The 19,246-nt window shown below is 36.1% G+C and overlaps 1 protein-coding gene across 1 annotated transcript; it reads left to right on the forward strand.

Annotated features, from left to right (window-relative positions):
• Positions 1–17,228: 17,228 nt before the first annotated feature.
• ATNIH1004_009082 (uncharacterized protein) lies at positions 17,229–18,944 on the forward strand (the record flags this gene model as incomplete). The annotated part of the gene is made up of 1 exon (XM_033573682.1): positions 17,229–18,944. One exon carries the CDS (start codon positions 17,229–17,231, stop codon positions 18,942–18,944), a length of 1,716 nt encoding a protein of 571 aa, XP_033424234.1.
• Between the last annotated feature and the right edge of the window lie 302 nt (positions 18,945–19,246).

Here is a 19,246-nt window from a genome sequence, read left to right on the forward strand (position 1 = left end):
ATACTACTAGCCGTCCTTACGGCCACGAGGCAAAGAAGTGGAATTGCTAAGGAGAGAAAACTAAATGCAGGATTACCGTTGTGCTAAGAATATTTGGTAAACTAGCAGGGAACCATGTGACTACACCGCATTATACTATAGGGTACAAGTTATAGGGACAACCTGTAACAAAGTCCTCTTTACTATTTAAAAATGTATATAAATATACTAATAATAACTACAAGGCTTTTATATTAATATATTAATAAATACTAGTAAAAATTTCGGTCTGAATTACTATAATATCTAGATCTAATACTGTAAAATTAATATAAAGACTATTAGAATGTTTATTAAACCCTAAGTTAAAATATATATAGCAAATTACATAATATATTTTTTAAATTATATAGCTATAAAGTATTTAGGATAATTAAAATTTAATAATTTAAGTTTAAATTATTATTTATCTTAGCTAATAACACTATAAATAACCTAAATTAAAAAAAGGTTTAAATGTCATATATATACCTTGTTAAGAATATCAGGGAAGCTATGTTGTGAGGTGCTAGGATAGTAGTAACTGGACAGTATATTAAAACTATCGGTGCGATCTAGTATCGCATGGTATATTAACCTATCTAGGAGAGAGAGTATAAACAAACACTTATATTTACATATCCCTTAGCCCCTGAATGTGATATATTAGATTACTGCGGGACTAGGATATCTAAAGGTACCTTAGGCATCCTGATTTTTAACACTCCCCCTTAGACTAGTCCTGCGGGATATAGTTTATATATCCCTAATTACAGACAGTTATTTTTCTACCTTTGTTATCTCCCCCTGTCTACTAATCCTATCTTGCTGCGATGTTATATTAGTGTCTGCGATTTATACTTATTAACCCAGGGAATAAGTTTATTATTAGCTAATATAAAGCTTTTTATATAAGCTGTATTAGGTACATATTTTTATTATTAAAATTAAAATTAGAATCTGGGTTTAAGATAGTTTAGAAACTAAACTAGATTTTTTTTTTAAAGCTAGATTACAAGTTTATACTATATATATATACTTTTTTTTTACTTTTTCTAGTAGTGCTTTTAAAGTTTTATATATAGCTTTTTAAGTTTAGAGTAATCTAGGTACTTATAGGTATTTATTGTTATATATAATATAATAAAATTCTTTATTTTTTTTAGCAGCAGCTTAATGCGATTGCTTTTTTAGCTTGTAATTAAAATTTTTACTAGAGGTACTATATTACTAATAAGAATTCTTGTTATATCTTTAATCACGTGTCTTGGTATATTAAATAGCTATAATTATAATTATAATTATATTATTAGCTATAATAAGATTCCTTTTAATTTTTTTAGTAGTTTTAAGCTAAATATATATCCTTAACTTTTATATTTTTTAATTTATCCTTTTTTTCCTTAGTGTTTTAAAGATATTATTAATATATTTTTTAAAAACTTTTTAAATATTAAGTATATTTTATACAGCTTTATATTTTTTTAAAAGTAATATAAGAAGTTAATTAAATATTATTTTTTTATTTAAAGCCTTATATATATAATAACTTTGCTTGTAATTTTTATATTATTTTATAAAGTTAGTTATAAGTATCCTAAATAAAAATATTTTTTAGTTTATAATAGCTATAAAACTTAGCTAGTTTTTTTTATATAATACTAGGTTATAATAGTTACTATTTTTTAAAGCCTTGAAAAACTGGTTTTTTACTGTGTTATACTAATTAAGATTATATTTACTATTAGAAACAAGTTAATAAAAATAGTAATAGTTTTATTTATATATTAGTTTGGTTATTTAGAATTTATAATAATTTATTAAAGTTTTTTACTATCCACTACTTTTTTAAAAATATTAAACTATTAATTTATATTATTTTTTAATAGCTTTATATTTTTTAGATATTATTTAGGTTTATGCTATTAGATATTATTTAAATAGGCAAAGTATTAATTATAAAAGGCCTTTTAATATTATTTTTATTATAGTTAGATTAAACCTGCAAGGTTATATTTAATACAGGTGTTGTTGTTTCTGGAACTAGTATAGTAAGGGGTTATAAACTATAGTTTCTAGCAGGCGAGTTAGGTAAGTCTAATTCTATAATTAATAATATAATTTCTTGTTGTTCAGTAAAGTTATATATATTAGATATTAGAAGTAATAAAGTAAAATAAAAATAAAAATATAGTGTTTAGTTTTTTTTACAGGACTATTAAAATATTTTTTATATATTTTTTATATATTTTTTATTAAAATACTATGTATATCTAACTTCGCAATTTTTATTAATAACTAGATAATATAAAGTATCTAGGTGTAAATATTTTTTTATTATTCTAGTAGTATAATTATATATTATAATAGGCTTTGCTGGCTAGTAAATATTTTAAGGGAATATTATATCCTCGCGAAAGCTAGCTAATAATAAAAAAATATAACCTTTTTAAATTAAAACTCCTAGCTTGATAGTTTATTACCAAAGTTAGGCCCTTTAATAATACTAATAATAACTCTTTGTAGTTTATTTACTACAGGCTTACCTAGGCCTAACTATTTACTAGCTTTATAACCTTAGCAGTACCCAGCGCGCAGCCGGGTTTATAACCTGTTAAAAATCTCGGGGAAAAAGCTATGTTGTAAGGTGCTAGAATAGCAGTAACTAGATAGTATATTAAAACTATTAGTATAATCTAGTATTATATAGTAAGCATATTTATTTATCTAGGAGAAAAAGTATAGATAAATGCTTCCTTATATCTACATGTCCCTTAGCCCCTGAATGTGATATATCAGATCACTGCGGGACTAGGATATCCAAAGATACCTCAGGCATCCTGATTTTCAACATACCTATTATTTAATAGGCCTCTTAATTAGATAGTAAAAAATAAACCATTATTTATTACTAAAGCTAAATTATTAGCTATATTAAATACGACTAAATAATTATATTAGTAAAATAACTATTTAAATTACTAGAATTTAAATTAAGTCCTAAGTAATAATTATTAAATAATTTTTAAAATTTTAAATTTAAAGTATGTATTTTAAAATGCTTGTTCCAATAAAAAGTATAAAATAAAAAACCTAGATATTTAATATTAAGCTATAAAATGCCTGCGGGTAGTTTAACTAAGCCATTATTAAATTATAAAAAAAAAAATTAAGTTATAGTGAATATTAGTAATTTCTTTAGTATAATTTGTTTTCATATATAATAATAATATATAGAAGAATAAATTGAATTGCTTACTTTATTATTATAGAAATGGTATTCAAGCACTTGCTTTTACATTCGCATTTTGGCTGCATTTTTGGGTAATTAAATCTATATTCAAGTTCAGGTCAGACTTGCTTTAAAAATTATATAGGTAATCAATTTCTCATAGGATCTCTTAGAAACAGATTGAAATATTTGTAGTTTTTGTTGAAAACCAGGATGCCTAAGGCACCTTTGGGTATCCTAGTCCTGAAGCTATCTGACATATCACACGCAAGGGGCTATGTAAAACACGCAAGCTCAGAGGAAGAACATAGTCAATTTCATTGATTAGTGTGAGGTTGAAGATGGAAGGTGGACGAGGTCAAACGCTCGAAGTATGAACGAACGACGTAGGGTGACCGCTGAGAACCACTTACGCAGTTCCAACCCGTACGAGCGTGCAACATATGGGGGGTTTTTAGAAAGATAAGGTCGTCCTCGACCACCATAAACTAGATACATGATAAAGAAGACATATTAAACAAGAGATATAAAACAATTTAGCGTGCGTTCTCAAACTCCTCGATAAGCTCGTCGGCGGCTATATTATCTGACCGGACCCATTGGTCATCCTCTGAACCATATCCGCGCCAGCGTACCAAATACTCAGTAAATGGCGTTGCTTTTCGACCTCTTCTAACAGTGCGCTTGTCTAGGATCCTTTCCACCTCATAACGATCCATCTGTTCCGGGAAACGTTCATCGGACACCGGTGGCGGCTTCGGCAGGGTCCTCCCAAATGGATCGCCAGTTCTCGCGGGCTCAAGTTGTGTAACTGAAACTACCGGATGAATCTTCCATTTCGAAGGTAATTTTAATCGATAGGATAAACGTCCAATAGCCTTTTCAACCTTATAGGGCCCCGAGTATCTCTGCGACAATTTCCCTAGCCGCTTCGATAAAGGGATAGAATATCCTTTTTATAGCCGGAGTAATACTTCATCGCCAGGCTTGAAGACAGGGGGGTTTTCATAATTTCGGTCATAAAATTCCTTTATCCTTAAGGAGGCGAAAGCTAGAGCTTCTTCGGTGTTAATTCGACGTGAGAACTCCTGCGTGATCTTTCCAAGATGCCCCTTTAGGATGTTCCATGGTCGACGCAACTCCAGGCCGAACATCAATCGATGCGGGGAGGCTTTAGTGGAGGCGTTCGGAGAGTATTTATAGTCGATATAAACAAGGTATAAATTTCCCAATCCACATTCGGGTTTTTTATTAATTGATGTCGAAACATGATCTAAGTGTTTGGATAAGCCTTTCAGTTTGTCCATCTGTTTGGGGATGGTACGCAGTAGAATAAAACCACTCAGCTCCCATAGCCACGAACATGCCCTTCCAGAACGAGCTCATGAATCTAGAATCACGGTCGGTAATTATGCGCTTTGGAAACCCCAGTATTCCCGGAGGTAGTTAACTAAAGCTATTCCCCACTCCGAGCCGACCAAGTGGATTTCCCGGGAATCAAACCAATACGCTTTGTAAACTTGTCGACATAACAAGTAATGATCGTTCGATGACGAAGATAAAGGTAGATCACGATAAGTCCATAGTTATGGTGTGGAATGGCTCCGGAGGGTGTGAATTGGCTGTAAAGTCATAGGGACGTGGCTTGGTTTATTTAGCTGGCAAGCAGTGGTCGATATACTGCCTTAAAGATTCTACCTTGGTAGATGGCAAACCATTTAACGAGGAAGGCATTTATCAAGGCCCTGATATTTCCTGATCGTGGATATTTGAAAACACCTTTAACCAAGGGCCTCGGCAGATATAACCACCATTCGTCGCCAGGCTGATGCTTCATAAACAACAAGTCTTGTCCAATCGATATGGAATAACTCGTGGCGCTGGGTGTTCTTCAGATAGCTATAATCTTAGTAGCCCGAGGATCGTCGGAATAAGCACGTCGCAATTCTGCTTGAAGGACTCAGATATTTCGACCGTCGAGGCGGAGAAGTAAGCTGAATCGAGATCAACTCCAAACTAGTAGGTTTCTGAGCTGGTAAACGTGACAAGGCATCTGCTACGGTGTTCGTCTTCCCTGGTCGATGGATAACCTTTAACTTAAATTGCTGAATGTAGTTGCTCGCCCTTACAAGCCGCAGATTTAGACGATCTGTAGAGGTAGTTGTTGCTAACGAGCTTTGGGTTGCCAGACCAACAGTCGAGGCGTGGTCGGTATAAATAACCGGGGTTAACTTAGACGACTCAACCATATGACGTATCTTTCGCAACACCCAGACAAGGCAAGATACCTCCAGTTCAGTTGGCCAATATCGCGTTTCAGCGGGACTTAAGGAGCGACTTAGGAACATAATCGGCTCGACCGACGTTCTTGGAGGTGGTAACCGTAGTTCAAGATGTTTTTCCTTAACATGGTAAACCATAGCCCCATGTCCTTCGGTAGAAGAGTCCAGATCAACATAAAGGCGTCTCTCGGGGGCAAAGTGACGAAGAAATGGTGGATCTTGGCTAATAAAACGGTCCTGCAAACACTTAAAGGCAGCTAATTCCTTTTCGGTTGGCTCAAATGAAGATCGCATAGTATATGCCTTTCGGGTGCTTGGATCCTTTCTAGGAGCTCCCTTTAATAATAAGGTCTTCCGTTCTTGCAACGGTTGAGCGACAGAGGCGTATCGAGGAATATACTGTCTGAACCAGCCAGTAAGACCAAGATAGTGTTCAAGCTCTGACAAGGTTTTTGGAAACGTAAGCTGCTGAATAGCTTTAATCTTATCTTCAGGCGTAGAGAGACCAAAGGCATCTACTCTCTGGCCTAGCAGCTTCACGCTTGGGAAGCCTATAAAGGCTTTAGCGGGCTCTAGCTTTATATTCAAATTCTCGAAGCAAGCAAAAACAGAGTCCAGATGACTCTGATGCTCTTCAAGCGTTTTAGATGCTATTACCACATCATCCACGTACGCCTTGGCGTAGGGCATATCCTTCAGGATACTATCCATTTGCCGCTGGACATAGGGCACCGAATTAATAAACCCCATCATTGCAACTTGGAAGATCTCTTGTCCTCTATGTGAGACAACGGCTAAACGGTTCGCATGCTCTCGCTTTACGGGCCATTGGTAGAAGAATTTCGCCGCGTCTACAACAGAGATAAAGGAACAACCGCGTACTAACGCAAGAATTTCTTCTTGGCTAGGTAGCGGATACAGATCCGGTTCCGTTTCCTTGTTTGCCCCGCGGAGGTCGACAACAACTCGTCCCTTGGTTTCGAAGGTATTTCGCTCCTTATCCCAGACCGGTCGGTAAACAACAAAGACAGGATACCCTGAAGGAGTATGACCAATCGCTTCAATTAGCTTGCCACGAAATTTTAGCGGGTTAAAGGTTTCATCAATAATCCCTTCACCTCGCGGTCCTACACGGTACACCCTAGCTTTCGGTATACGCTTTTGCCAACCTTCTCGCAATGGTACCTCCATCCATTGTTCTTCAGGAATATTAATAATTCCTATATTAGATCCATCAGGCAGGGCCCATACATCGTACTTTTCGACAATATGCTTCAGGCTCGAAGCATTTCGGTGGACGGTAACTCCGCTTGATAAGACAACAATCTCATCGGGCTCCTTTTCAACCGGGATGGTAGAAGATGCAGAGGCTTGCAAAGCACGCACAAACGATCTTTCGACATACCGACGGTAAGCAAAGCTTGGTTTAGCTCGTTGTACAGCGCGATTTTCTAATCGCTTAATAAAACGGCTGGCGTCCTTATCGATCGGTGGGGCCGTGGGAGTAAATAGGTCCTCGGGGAGATCACCCATGGCTCGATACGCCGTGGAAAAGTCATCCGCGTCCGAAACAGTTCCCATTCGGAAACGCCGAGGAATAACAACTGATTTATCGGTGTCATTCTGGACCTTAACAAACGAAAAGCCGTGATCTACCAAATGAGCGGCGATAATAAGCGGAGCACTTTCCAAAGGTTCAAAGTAGTAATCACGATCGTCGCGCAGCTCCGAGTTCGTCATAACCGGAATCTTGCCTTCCGACCTTGGAGGCACTATAGTTCGACTAACTGCATACGCAGGAAGATTCGAGCAGCGTACCGGTTTAGCCTTGCAAGAAATCGAAAACTTAAAGCCGTTGCATGAAGATATAGAGGCAGTCTGCTTCTTAAAATCAAAGATAAATCCTTCAGGGAACAAGATATCCGTGCCGACAAGCAATTTAGCGCGAATACTGGGAACCAATCGAGCGTGTGCAATAATCTTGGCGAACGAGGCCCCAACATCTCCATCCTTAAGCTCAGAATTAACCAATCTAGGAAAATACATTGCAAAAGTAATTATTTTCCTTGATCGATACTTTGTAGTGCCGATGCCAGTAACAGTAATTGGAGGCCCTGCATCTTTAATAACTGCATTCTTAATAGTCCTTGCAAAGGCTTCATCGATAATAGTAGAGGAGCACCCCGAATCAAGGCAAATTTCCTCAAGATTTTCGGTGGTATTCAGGCCGGCCTTCGCGGTGGTACAACGCCAATGCCGAACGTTAAGGCAATCCTTTAGTAAAAAGGCTTGATTCCTATTTGATTCGATGATTTCAACTGAATGGGCTTCAGCTGTAGGCACTGAACGGTCGGGGTTAATATCCTCTTGACAATTAATCTCGCGAAGGTGAGCGTGTAGTTTGTTGTTTGATGGGAAAACAGAACCGCAGAAGTTACATGATGTTACCACTTCGTCATCGCTCCCAAAAGTGGTAGCGGGTAAATCGCTCGGAGTCTTATCTAATAATACTTCGGCAAACGACATATACGCGTTATAGGCGTTAAACGACTCATCGTAAGATTCGCCATACCAATAATCATCCCCGTAGAAGGCATCATCATAACCATTATCAAAAGGATCGTTGGCCATCTGCCCAGGTACTTGGTCAGGCAATTGGTCAGGCAATTGGTCACTCGCGGGTTGCCTAGTATCAGCGACATTCGCTTGCTCATCGCTTTGTTCAGGAATCTCCCCTTTTGGATCCCCAGACGTCTCAGCGCCATAGGCACGTCCATATGGAGGTTTTCGCTGTTGGTTTTGGTTCCATGGCTGACGAAGCTGATTAACAGGTGGACTTGGACGATCATATGAACCACGATTATTATTCCATGACCGGTTGTAGTTGGCAGGATTCGCCGGCTTATCAGCTATTTGCAGCTGCGGTCTTTGCTGACCCGGAACAGGCGGTTGGTTCTGCTGGTTGTAGGGCTGTTGCCCGGGAGCTCGACCAAACTGGTTAGGATACTGATACACGTTCCGATTGTATCCATTATAATTGTATGGTGGCCAAGCGGACGGGAATCTCTGGTAGGCTTGAGGGTAGAGAGGGTACGGCTTTTCGCCGACTGGCGAAAAGAAACCGGCTTGTGGCGCGAACGATCTGAATAAGGTATTAGCATCCGGTCCTTGGTAACCATTCCTTTGAAAGGGTCTCTGGTTATAATGGGCCTGATTAGGATTAATTTTACCGTGTAATTGGGCCTTGGGGTTATTTCCTCTGCGGGAGGCGAGGTTATGCCAAAGAAATTGTTGTCGCTCCAGTTCTTGCAGGAACTCGGTCTTAGTCGTCTCGGGTTGAGGTTGGGAAACATGCTGTTGAAGAACAGGATCAAGCGCATTCCACACCATAGCAATTTGTTGAAAGGGCTGGTGAATTTCAGCTGCTCGGGCCAAGCGTATAACTTCTTCGGCGAATGCTTGTGGAGTCTTTCCGGCGGAAACATCAGCGTAGGTGTATCGAAGGGCCTGTACCTTTGTAAGAGCTTCCAGCGGATTGGGTTTAAACCGTTTAGCCAGATGATATAACCATCCGCGCCCGTTACCACTACTATTCCTGTCCTGGTCAATAAGAGGTAGAGTACGCAAAGCGTCCTTTTCCAGTTCGGTTAATTCGGAAGTAAACCAGGCAAGGGCCGCTCCGCGGAGGCAAGCTTGCAGGTTAGCTCGAACCATTTCTTCCCCTTTAAAAGCGATAACATCTTTAATACGGTCGACAAACACATTAACATCCTTGTAATAAACATGGTTGTTAACCTGTTTAATAGCCACATCTTCTTTAAGATCCGGCCAGAAGTAGCCTATTTCCTCTGTCTTCCAGGGGCCGCCATTATTCAATCCATTTCCACCTTGACCAGGCGGTCCGGCTGGACCAGGAGCACCGGGAGGTCCAGGAGGTCCAGGAGGTCCGGGAGGCGGCTGTTGCTCCCCACGAGTCTCAAGTCGCTCCAACCTACTGTTCATTTGTTGGACAGATGCCTGAGTTGCTTGCATGGTAGCTAATATCCGAGCGAGAACATCTTGACCAACCGGAGGCGGGGCGTTCGAAACAGGTCGATGACCAAGGTTTGATGAAGAAGACATTCTAACTGTCTCCTGGTGAGCCAACACAGGCGTCGGGTTATAAAGATCGTCTGAAGAAATGCTTCCAGCTCGCGTCTCTGTTTGCTCTATTGACCTGACCGTCGTAGGATCAGGAACAGGGACGACCTCGTCTCTCGGTTCTACAGAAGGGAAAAGCCTTCTAGAGGCGGCTGAGGCGGCTGAAGAAACGCTTCTGGTTTTTGTTTGACGAACAGTAGACTGTTCAGCCGTTCGGGAGACGGGTGGTGTCTGAGGTTCGGAGATTACTGAGGTAGAGGATCGTCGTCCCAGGGGATGCGAAGGTATCCGGTCAACTGCAGGTTGGCGCGTCAGCCAGTCAGTGTACTCCTGCCGACTTAGTAAATGGTTGGTCAGGCGTATAAACTCCGCAACCGCTCGATGGATAGTAGAACGATCAATATCCCAGTCAGGTGGATAGATCCGTGCTGATGGCGGCGATTCAGTGGTAGAGGCAACGTAGTGAGATCGGTAAACAACGTCAGGATCTAGCTCCTGAGCAAAGCGAGAGGTATTAAGGTCAATAAGACGAGCAATTTGATGGCCAAGCTCTGCAATCCGCAGCTCTCGCCGCGATGGCATGAGGATAGCACGGGATTCTCGCTTGGAGCAAGGAAAATAAGGTAGATGAAATAGCGATTGAGTAGATAAAGTAGTGATGGAAATGACGCAGAAATAGCTACAGACGATGGAACAGAGCAACCGCAGAAAGCAACCAAACAAACGTAATGCGTCAAACCATTCAAATAGCTTAGCAGTTAAACATCCAGAGGACAAACAGAACGCAAGGACATGCTACCAACTGTAAAACACGCAAGCTCAGAGGAAGAACATAGTCAATTTCATTGATTAGTGTGAGGTTGAAGATGGAAGGTGGACGAGGTCAAACGCTCGAAGTATGAACGAACGACGTAGGGTGACCGCTGAGAACCACTTACGCAGTTCCAACCCGTACGAGCGTGCAACAGGCTAAGGGGCTAAAGGATATATAGATATAAGGAAATGTTTATCTATACTTTTTTTCCTAGATAAAAGAATATACTTACCATGTGATACTAGATTATACTAATAGTTTTAATATATTATTTAGTTACTGCTATCCTAGCACCTCATGACATAGCTTCTTCCCCAAGATTTTTAACAGGTTATAAGCCCGGCTGCGTGCTGGGTACTACTGAGGTTGTAAAGCTAGTAAATAATTAGGCCTAGGTAAGTCCGCAGTAAACAAACTGCAAAGAGTTATTATTAATATTATTAAAAAGCCCTGATTTTAGTAATAAACTATGGAGCTAGAAGTTTTAATTTAAGGTTATATTTTCTTATTACTAGCTAGTTTTTACAAGGATATAATATTCCCTTAAAATATTTACTAACTAGTAAAGCCTATTATAGTATATAAGTATACTACTAAAATAATAAAAAGGTGTTCGCACCTAGATACATTATATTATTCAATTAATAATAACTTGCCTAACTCACCCGCTGGAAACTGTGGTCTACGACCTTCTATTATACTAGTTCCAGGAATAACAACACCTATATTAAATACGACCTCGCAGGTTCGATCTAACTATAATAAGAATAATAGTAGGTCTTCTATAATTAATACTTTACCCCTTTAAACAATATCCAATAGCGTGAACCTAAATAATATCCGAAAAATAGTTCTGAAACTATTAAAAAATAATATAAATTAATAGTTTAATATTTTTAAAAAAGCGGTGGATAGTAAAAAGCTTTAGTAAATTATTATAGATCCTAAATAACCAGACTAATATATAAATAAAGCTATTATTGTTTTTATTTAATAACTCGTTCTTAATAATAAATATAACCTCCTAGACTAATATAATACTGCAAGACAGTAGTTTAAGGCCTTAGAGAAGAAATAGTAATTATTATAATCTAGTATTATATAAAAAATACTAGCTAAGTTTTATAGCTATTATAAACTAGATAATAATTTTATTCAGGACGCATACAACTAACTTTGTAAAATAATATAAAAATTATAAAGTTACTATATATATAAAAAATTTTAAATAAAAAAATAATATTTAATTAACTTCTTGTATTACTCTTAAAAAAATATAAAGCTGTATAAGATATACTTAATACCTAAAAAGTCTTTAAAAAAGATATTAACAACGCCCTTAAAATACTAGAAAAAAAAGGATAAATTAAAAAGTACAAAAGTCAAGGATATATACCTAGCTTAAAACTACTAGAAAGGTTAAAAGGGATTTTATAGCTAATAATATAATTATAATTATAATTATAGTTATTTAAGACACCAAGACACATATAATTAAAAATATAATAAGGATTCTTGTTAGCAACATAGCACCTCTAGTAAAAGCTTTAACTACAAGCCAAGAAAGCAATTATATCAAGCTGCTAAAAGAAATAAAGAACCTTGTTATATTATATATAACAATAAACACCTATAGAATAAGTATCTGGATTACTCCAAACTTAAAAAGCTATATACAAAACTTTAAAAGTACTACTAGAAAAAATAAAAATATATATATATATATAGTATAAACTTATAATCTAGCTTTAAAAAAAAAAATCTAGTTTAGTTCCTAAACTATCTTAATTAGACCCAGATTCCGATTTTAACTTTAATAGTAAAGATGTGTACCTAATATAGCTTATATAAAAAGTTTTATATTAGCTAATAATAAACTTATTCCCCGGGTTAACAAGTATAAATAAATCACAGACACCAATGCAACATCACAGAAAGATAGGATTAGTAAACAGGGGGAGATAATAAAAAAGGTGGAAAAATAACTATAATAAATAGGGACATATGAACTATGTCCCGCAGGACTAGTCTAAGGAGAAGTGTTAAAAACCAGGATACCTAAGGCACCTTTATGTATCCTAGTCCTAAAGCCATCTGACATATCACACGCAAGGGGCTAAGGGGCTAAAGGACACGTAGACATAAAGAAGCGTTTATCTATGCTCTCTCTCCTAGATAGAAGAATATACTCACCATGCGATACTAGATCACACCGATAGTTTTAATATACTATCCAGTCACCGCTATCCTAGCACCTCACGACATAGCTTCTTCCCCGAGATTCTCAACAGTTTTCAGTAACTCATAAATTATGACTCAGTTTTTCCATGGTTCTGCGATTTTGCAGTAGTAATTGGTGCCTGATATATTCGGCTCCTATTTCCAACAATATATAAAATATTTATTAAAAATTATTTAAAAATAAAACGATTATTTAATATACCTACTTTATTAGTTTTAATATACTTATTATACGTTAAAAGCTGCGGGAGCTGTATTAGAAACAAGAGTAGGATATGTTAAATATTAATTATTATAAAATATTAGTAAAACTATTGAAGAAAAAGGTAATGATTTATAAATTATAAAATATTATTATTTTTATACAATTTTATAGAAATTAATTCGCTACATAACTAACTACCGTATTAATTTTAAAGCAAGTCTAATCCGGACCTGAATGCAGGTCTAATTATCTAAAATGGTGATTAAAATATAAGTATAAAAGCAAATCCTTAAACACAATTTTTTATAATAATAAAGCGAGAGCAATTTAATCTATTTAGTCTTTATATATTATTATTACATAAGAAAACAGGAATAATAACGTACTCCTCGGCCGACTCGTCCATACAGTCGAGTCCAGGCTTGGCAATGATGAATCCGAACATTATCGATTTGAGTACAGTGATTTTGGGTAAGATTTGTATTTTAGCCCTAACTTGTGCTTAAATATAGTAAAAGTTTTATAATACTTATAAAATATATAGTTTTTATAGTTATTTATAGCATATAAAACTTTTACTATATTTAAGCATAAGTTAGGGCTAAAATTGCCAAGCCTGGTCGAGTAGTCCGCTTCGTGTTGCATATAAAATAGCACTTTTAGAACCTTAATATCTCAAGAACAACAAATCCAGGGAACCTGAAAATTAATAGAAGAATAATATAGCCATATATTATAACCATAAGTGTTTATCTAGGCTGGTTCTTTTTATTATAGAAAATATTTGTTACCGGGTGTGGATGTATTAATGTATTTTAAAGCTGAAAGTTTTCTAGAAAAAATAACCAGCACTTCTTGAAACCAAATTTTACTGCAATTAAATATAAATCTAATAATATAGATAGGATGTTGTTGAAAATATAGTGGTTAGAATGTGCTATTTTTATATGCAAAACAGAGCGGACGACGGCCGTGGAGTACATTATACTAAACATATCACTAATATTCACTATCCCCTTGTCTGTCCTCCTTGTTAATTTTTAGCACCTTGGCACTGACCACCACACCGCCCCGGCGCCTATACTAAATAATATCAAAATTTTTAAATTATTTACTAATTATTTAAATTTATTATAATAGTTAAATTAACTTTTTAATATTATTAATATAAAAAATATACTGCAAGCTAATTAGTTAGATTAAAATTAATTATAGTACTTTTTCTAGTATATAGAGCCAGGCCTATAAAATAGTATATTATATTTTTTATACTAAAATAATTATTATATTAAATTAATTAATTTAAGTATATCTTAAAAACCTGGCTTGCTAAATTTTTTTATATAAAAGTAGTAATACTATATATAGTTTAAATATTTTATTCCCTATTAAACTATATACTCCTCCAGTGGTGTTAATATTTTATTAAAGGTTTATTTTAGTAATAGATATAGCTAAATATTAATAACTAATTATATAAATATTTATAGAACTTTATTTTTTTATTAGTTATAAATTAGCCTATTTTTATACATATTAAATTTAATATACATTAACAATGCTGGTATTAACAAGCTAGTAAAATAATAAAAACCAGGTGTGAAAAGTAGCATGGTAAATTTTATAATTATTTTAATATTAATTAGTAATATTAAGGCCATTTATATAATAATTATAATTATTAATAATATATAGAATTACAAGATTTTTAACTAGCTAATCCCTAAAAATCTTGTGTATAATAGTAGTATTAGTATTTAACTTAGCAGGCTATTATTTTTTATATATAATTATATTAATTGCTTTATTAATTATATAAACAGTTAATAGTATATTAACAAGACTAATATCTTGCTATTTAAAATATAAAACCTTATTAACTTTAACTATATATATTATATCCCAGGGAAGGTTTGTTTTAAATTTATTTAGCTACTAAAAAAGCTTAGGCTATTTTTTTTTTTTTATTATTATAAAGTCTTGTTATACTGCAAGTGCTATAACTAAGCTTTTATAGCTTATTAAATAGTAGGATACTAGTAAAGTAGTTATCTATATAAATTATAAATTATCTAGGCTTTGTAGGAAGTTAAATTGTATAAAAAACTATTAAGCTAGTTATTATTAGATTTTTTATTTTTTTAACCTTAATAATACTTATCTGCTAGACTATACAAACTACTAAATATAGATTTAATTAGTCAGTCTATATAATTTATATCCTTGTAATATTAGCTTGTTTGGTATTTTATATATATAATAGGACCGGCCAAAATAGTGTACTATAAGCTTATTAAAAATAATAATAAATAATAGTGTATAGTACTAATAATATATTATATAAAATTAACTAGTAAATAGCTTAATTTTATACTACTAGATTTAACTAAAAAGTTTTAGATTAAACATGCTTTTATTAAATTATTTTAAAAACTAGAGCAGGATTTATAGGATTTAAAAAAAATAAAATATAAAAATAGCACTTAATTTACTAGAATTGCTTTAATATTATATATTAACAAACACAGTGGACAGGTCCCAGATTATCCTTTTTACCTTGCTAGTAATATTTAATAGCAGGACTTTGATATATACCTATATATATAAGAATCCTAATAAAAACCTTAATCTCTGTAGTATTTATATTTTACTAATAGTATTTATTATTATTATATACTATACATGCACTTTTTAATTTAGTGTATTAATTAGTATTTACTGCTATTATAAACTAAAAATTAGTAGAAAAAAATAGCGTGAATAAAAATTATATAGGTTATTAATATTAATATTTATTAGTAGGCAAAGTTTAGGTGTTTTTAAACCTATTAAAAATATATTAAATAAAACCTTTTTTTATTTAAAATCTGCGCAATTAATTAATTTCTCCTAGCAGACTTGCTGGTAATCTAAGAGCATTTTTGCTTTATAGGGCATCCAGGTGTTTTTAGGGGTGCTGGCAGCTCTATATTTAAAGATATATTAAATATTCTACAAAATTAAGCTGCTAAGCACGCGACACGAAGTTAATTCTACCAGCAGAATAATAAAGCAGTGTGTATTAATTAGCTCCCAGGGCTTTAATTACCAAGGCGCTAAAAATCAACAAGGAGGACAGATAAGGGGATACCTTACCCCCATCTCTCCTTAACTGCCTTTCTTGGTAAGTTTGCTTGTCCAGCAAATCAGGATAAATTTAAAGATTATAATAATAAATATCCAAGTTCATACGAGCGCTTACTTTAACCTCGTGGTGTAAAGATGAGCAACAAAAGCGCTGGCCAAGGTTTTTATATAGTAATAACCTGAGTATGTTTTCTTAGGTGTATATTATATATTTTTATAGGAAATGGCGCAGCCATCAGCTAAACATATCCAAAAAAAAAAAAAAAAAAAAAAAGGGGGAAAACACTGGTAGAAAGGTGGTATTTCGGAGAAACTTAAATGGCCCTTTGACCGCCTTGGATCATCGGCTTGGATTGGCGTGTTTGACTGGTTGGAAATAGCAGGCGGCATAATGAGGGCACTGAGCGGGGATATCCATCGATTTTCATCTCTCTTTCCCTGACACTTAGAATTTCGTTCAAATAGGTACCTTGTAGTTGAATTCTAATCACTATTTTGCATGGCCGTCACAAAAAGGTTTAACTATTCAGCAAATGGTAAACACTAGACACTATATTAGAAGATCTCAGAACCTTTTATAATAAGCGTGACAGTTTATTATAAAAAATAAAAGACGGAAGCTTTATATACTTAGTGTGGGTAAGAAAGTGTAAATTACAAAAAGCTTAGCAGAGGTAAATAATACAAACGGACAAGCTCGGCCAGGACCCTACGCCAAGCTTTTTCCATCGATGCTGAGCTATAAGCCGTGGTGGAATTTGCTGGTTGGAATTTAGATATACAACTCTAATTGATCCTGCTGCTAGTGTTCAAAAAAGGAAATCCCGTTTGGTCTCCCACTATTTTATCCCCATTCATTTTTTTAGTTTTCATTCACATTTTCTTTGGAAACCGACTCAAGGCCAAGGATCAGAGCAATGACGGAAAATAGTCAAGGAATAGTAGCAAGCAAAATAATCAGAACTATATAGTTGATGCTATTTCGGTGAAACATGCCTGACTATTGAGATATCCTTCCGCAGCTCAAACAGTTGGCAGCTGGAGCCCACCAAGGGAAATATGCTTGCCCCGAAGGATCAAAATCGCTTGGTCTCTGAATCAAAAAGAAAGTCCTCGAACTGTGAGCCAATTCGAAGTGGTAGAGGCTTTGCCACCGAACCAAAGCATAAGATGTCAAAAGCCCCGAGCGTCACCAGTGATGCAGCGAAGACGAAACATCATATTAAACAGACGTATGGCCCCCGAAATCATCACCTTGCTGAAGGACAAGGTGTCGGGCAAATACCTCCATTAGACTTGACAGAGGAGCAGACCTGGCAGGGTCATTCTAAATACCAATCAGAGATATCAGCTGGAGCAAATATTCTCCCACATCCAAGAAAATTCGTGCCCCAACTCATGGAAACCGGCAAACGCTCAGTCCGTGGTAGGCCAGCTCCACACAACACTCGCGTCTGTTTATCGGGCGCGCAGTCTAAAAGCGGTGAATATATCAGTATAACCAGTGATTCCTCTAGTTGTACTGGTGTTTATGAAGCCCATGAATCACCTTTCTCATATTCTAGTCTCCAACGACGTTACGCGAGCCAAAAACGTTCGTTTCAAGTTCCAGACCTCCCCGCTATTCCATCAAGCAATAGCGAATCATCTGATGTGGCAGAACCGCGAAGTCCGCAATTGCCAGCTCCTTCGTTAGCAGCTCCACAAGAACTCATAACATTACCGAAGCTTGGACGAATCCATCGGGAGAGCTGTGATGAGGAATTTTCGGGATATCTGCTGTCTCTTGCTGCACGCCCAGCGGAAAAGCAGCTGAAAGAACAGGCATTGGCCGCATTTCCAAATGAACAGGTCTACGAACCCGTAGATCACTTTTCTGTTGATCTGGAAGAAGAGGAGTGCTCTAGTAATAATGAGCCATTTCTTCCTGAGCGTGAAACTATACTTAACCCACACTCTGGTTCATCGATGGACCTCCCTTGGGGAGTAGGGTGCATGCGTTTGCATGGTGGGGAAGGACAGATGAGAGACCGCTCTATGGCTTGTATTAAAGACCACCCTTTTCCTCAGCCGGCTCTGTTAGACTCTCAAAGTCCAACTGGTTATAAATATTCATCTAATGTTGAAGGATGCTGCAACTTGATACAAGAAAGAGAAACTAGAAGCCCGCCTATGCTTGGAGCTGATCTTATTTTCCCTCAAAGCTTGTCCCCAGAAACCACAATATGTGAAAGTGGTAATTTAGCACGACCTACCCACAACTCTCCACAGTCCGGTCTTTGGTATGCTTTACAGCACTTTGACAACAACACAGATGGTGGCCTTTGGATGGGAACTTGCAAGGTTGATAAACATTCTCAGGCAGCGCAACCGCGTCCACCTGCTGCTGTGTTGACATCAATGAATGATATTCAACTTGATACCTTGGTATGTCCGGAGAAGGCATCAACAACAACCCCAGGAACCAATGCTTCTGGCAACCCGTACGCGAATTTAAAAGGGGTTGATAATACAAAATGTTTGGATCGTGCCATGGACAATGCTAATCTCGAGGCTTGTGATGAATTTGTTACTCAAATATACAACTACTTATCATTAGGCTATCCTTGTGTTGCTCGTTATTTTGATCATGAGCTTAGCAGGGTCTCAGGTATTCCTATACTGGAACTTAGGCGAGATGACCTAGTAACTGATGCCAAAGGATATGTCACTGCCAAAGAAGGCATTAAAACAGGACAAGAAGAGAGAAGAGAGAGCTGCATTCGCTGGCATGCATTACACTTGTACATACGTGAGTGGGGTAAACAATACCCATATATACCTGAAAAGGATGGCAATTGTGAGGAATGGGGCGTGCTTGAACGAAAGGGTAGTTGGGCAGGTTGAATAAACATGCAGAAACTGGAGCATCGTAACTGGATACCTACCGGCTAACCTGCTTGTCAAAGGGCTCCGCAGTTATCATGTACATCGTCAGCTGGACATTAGCACCATATGGTCTTGTCCACTATATCAACATTATATATAGCCGGATTTTGTTTGCTGTGCAGATGTATTTTAGGGCTGCAATTGAGATAGGGAACAAGATGTCCATAACCATAGTGCTTGATATTAGCCCCTCTCAGCAGTCTTAATGCGCTTCTACAACACGCAGCCTGTATCGAATATCCTATCAGAGAGCTGGTCTG

Source organism: Aspergillus tanneri (genome assembly GCF_003426965.1).
Source record: "Aspergillus tanneri strain NIH1004 chromosome Unknown AapTan_6_pilon_pilon_pilon, whole genome shotgun sequence".
Taxonomy (NCBI): Eukaryota; Fungi; Ascomycota; class Eurotiomycetes; order Eurotiales; family Aspergillaceae; genus Aspergillus; species Aspergillus tanneri.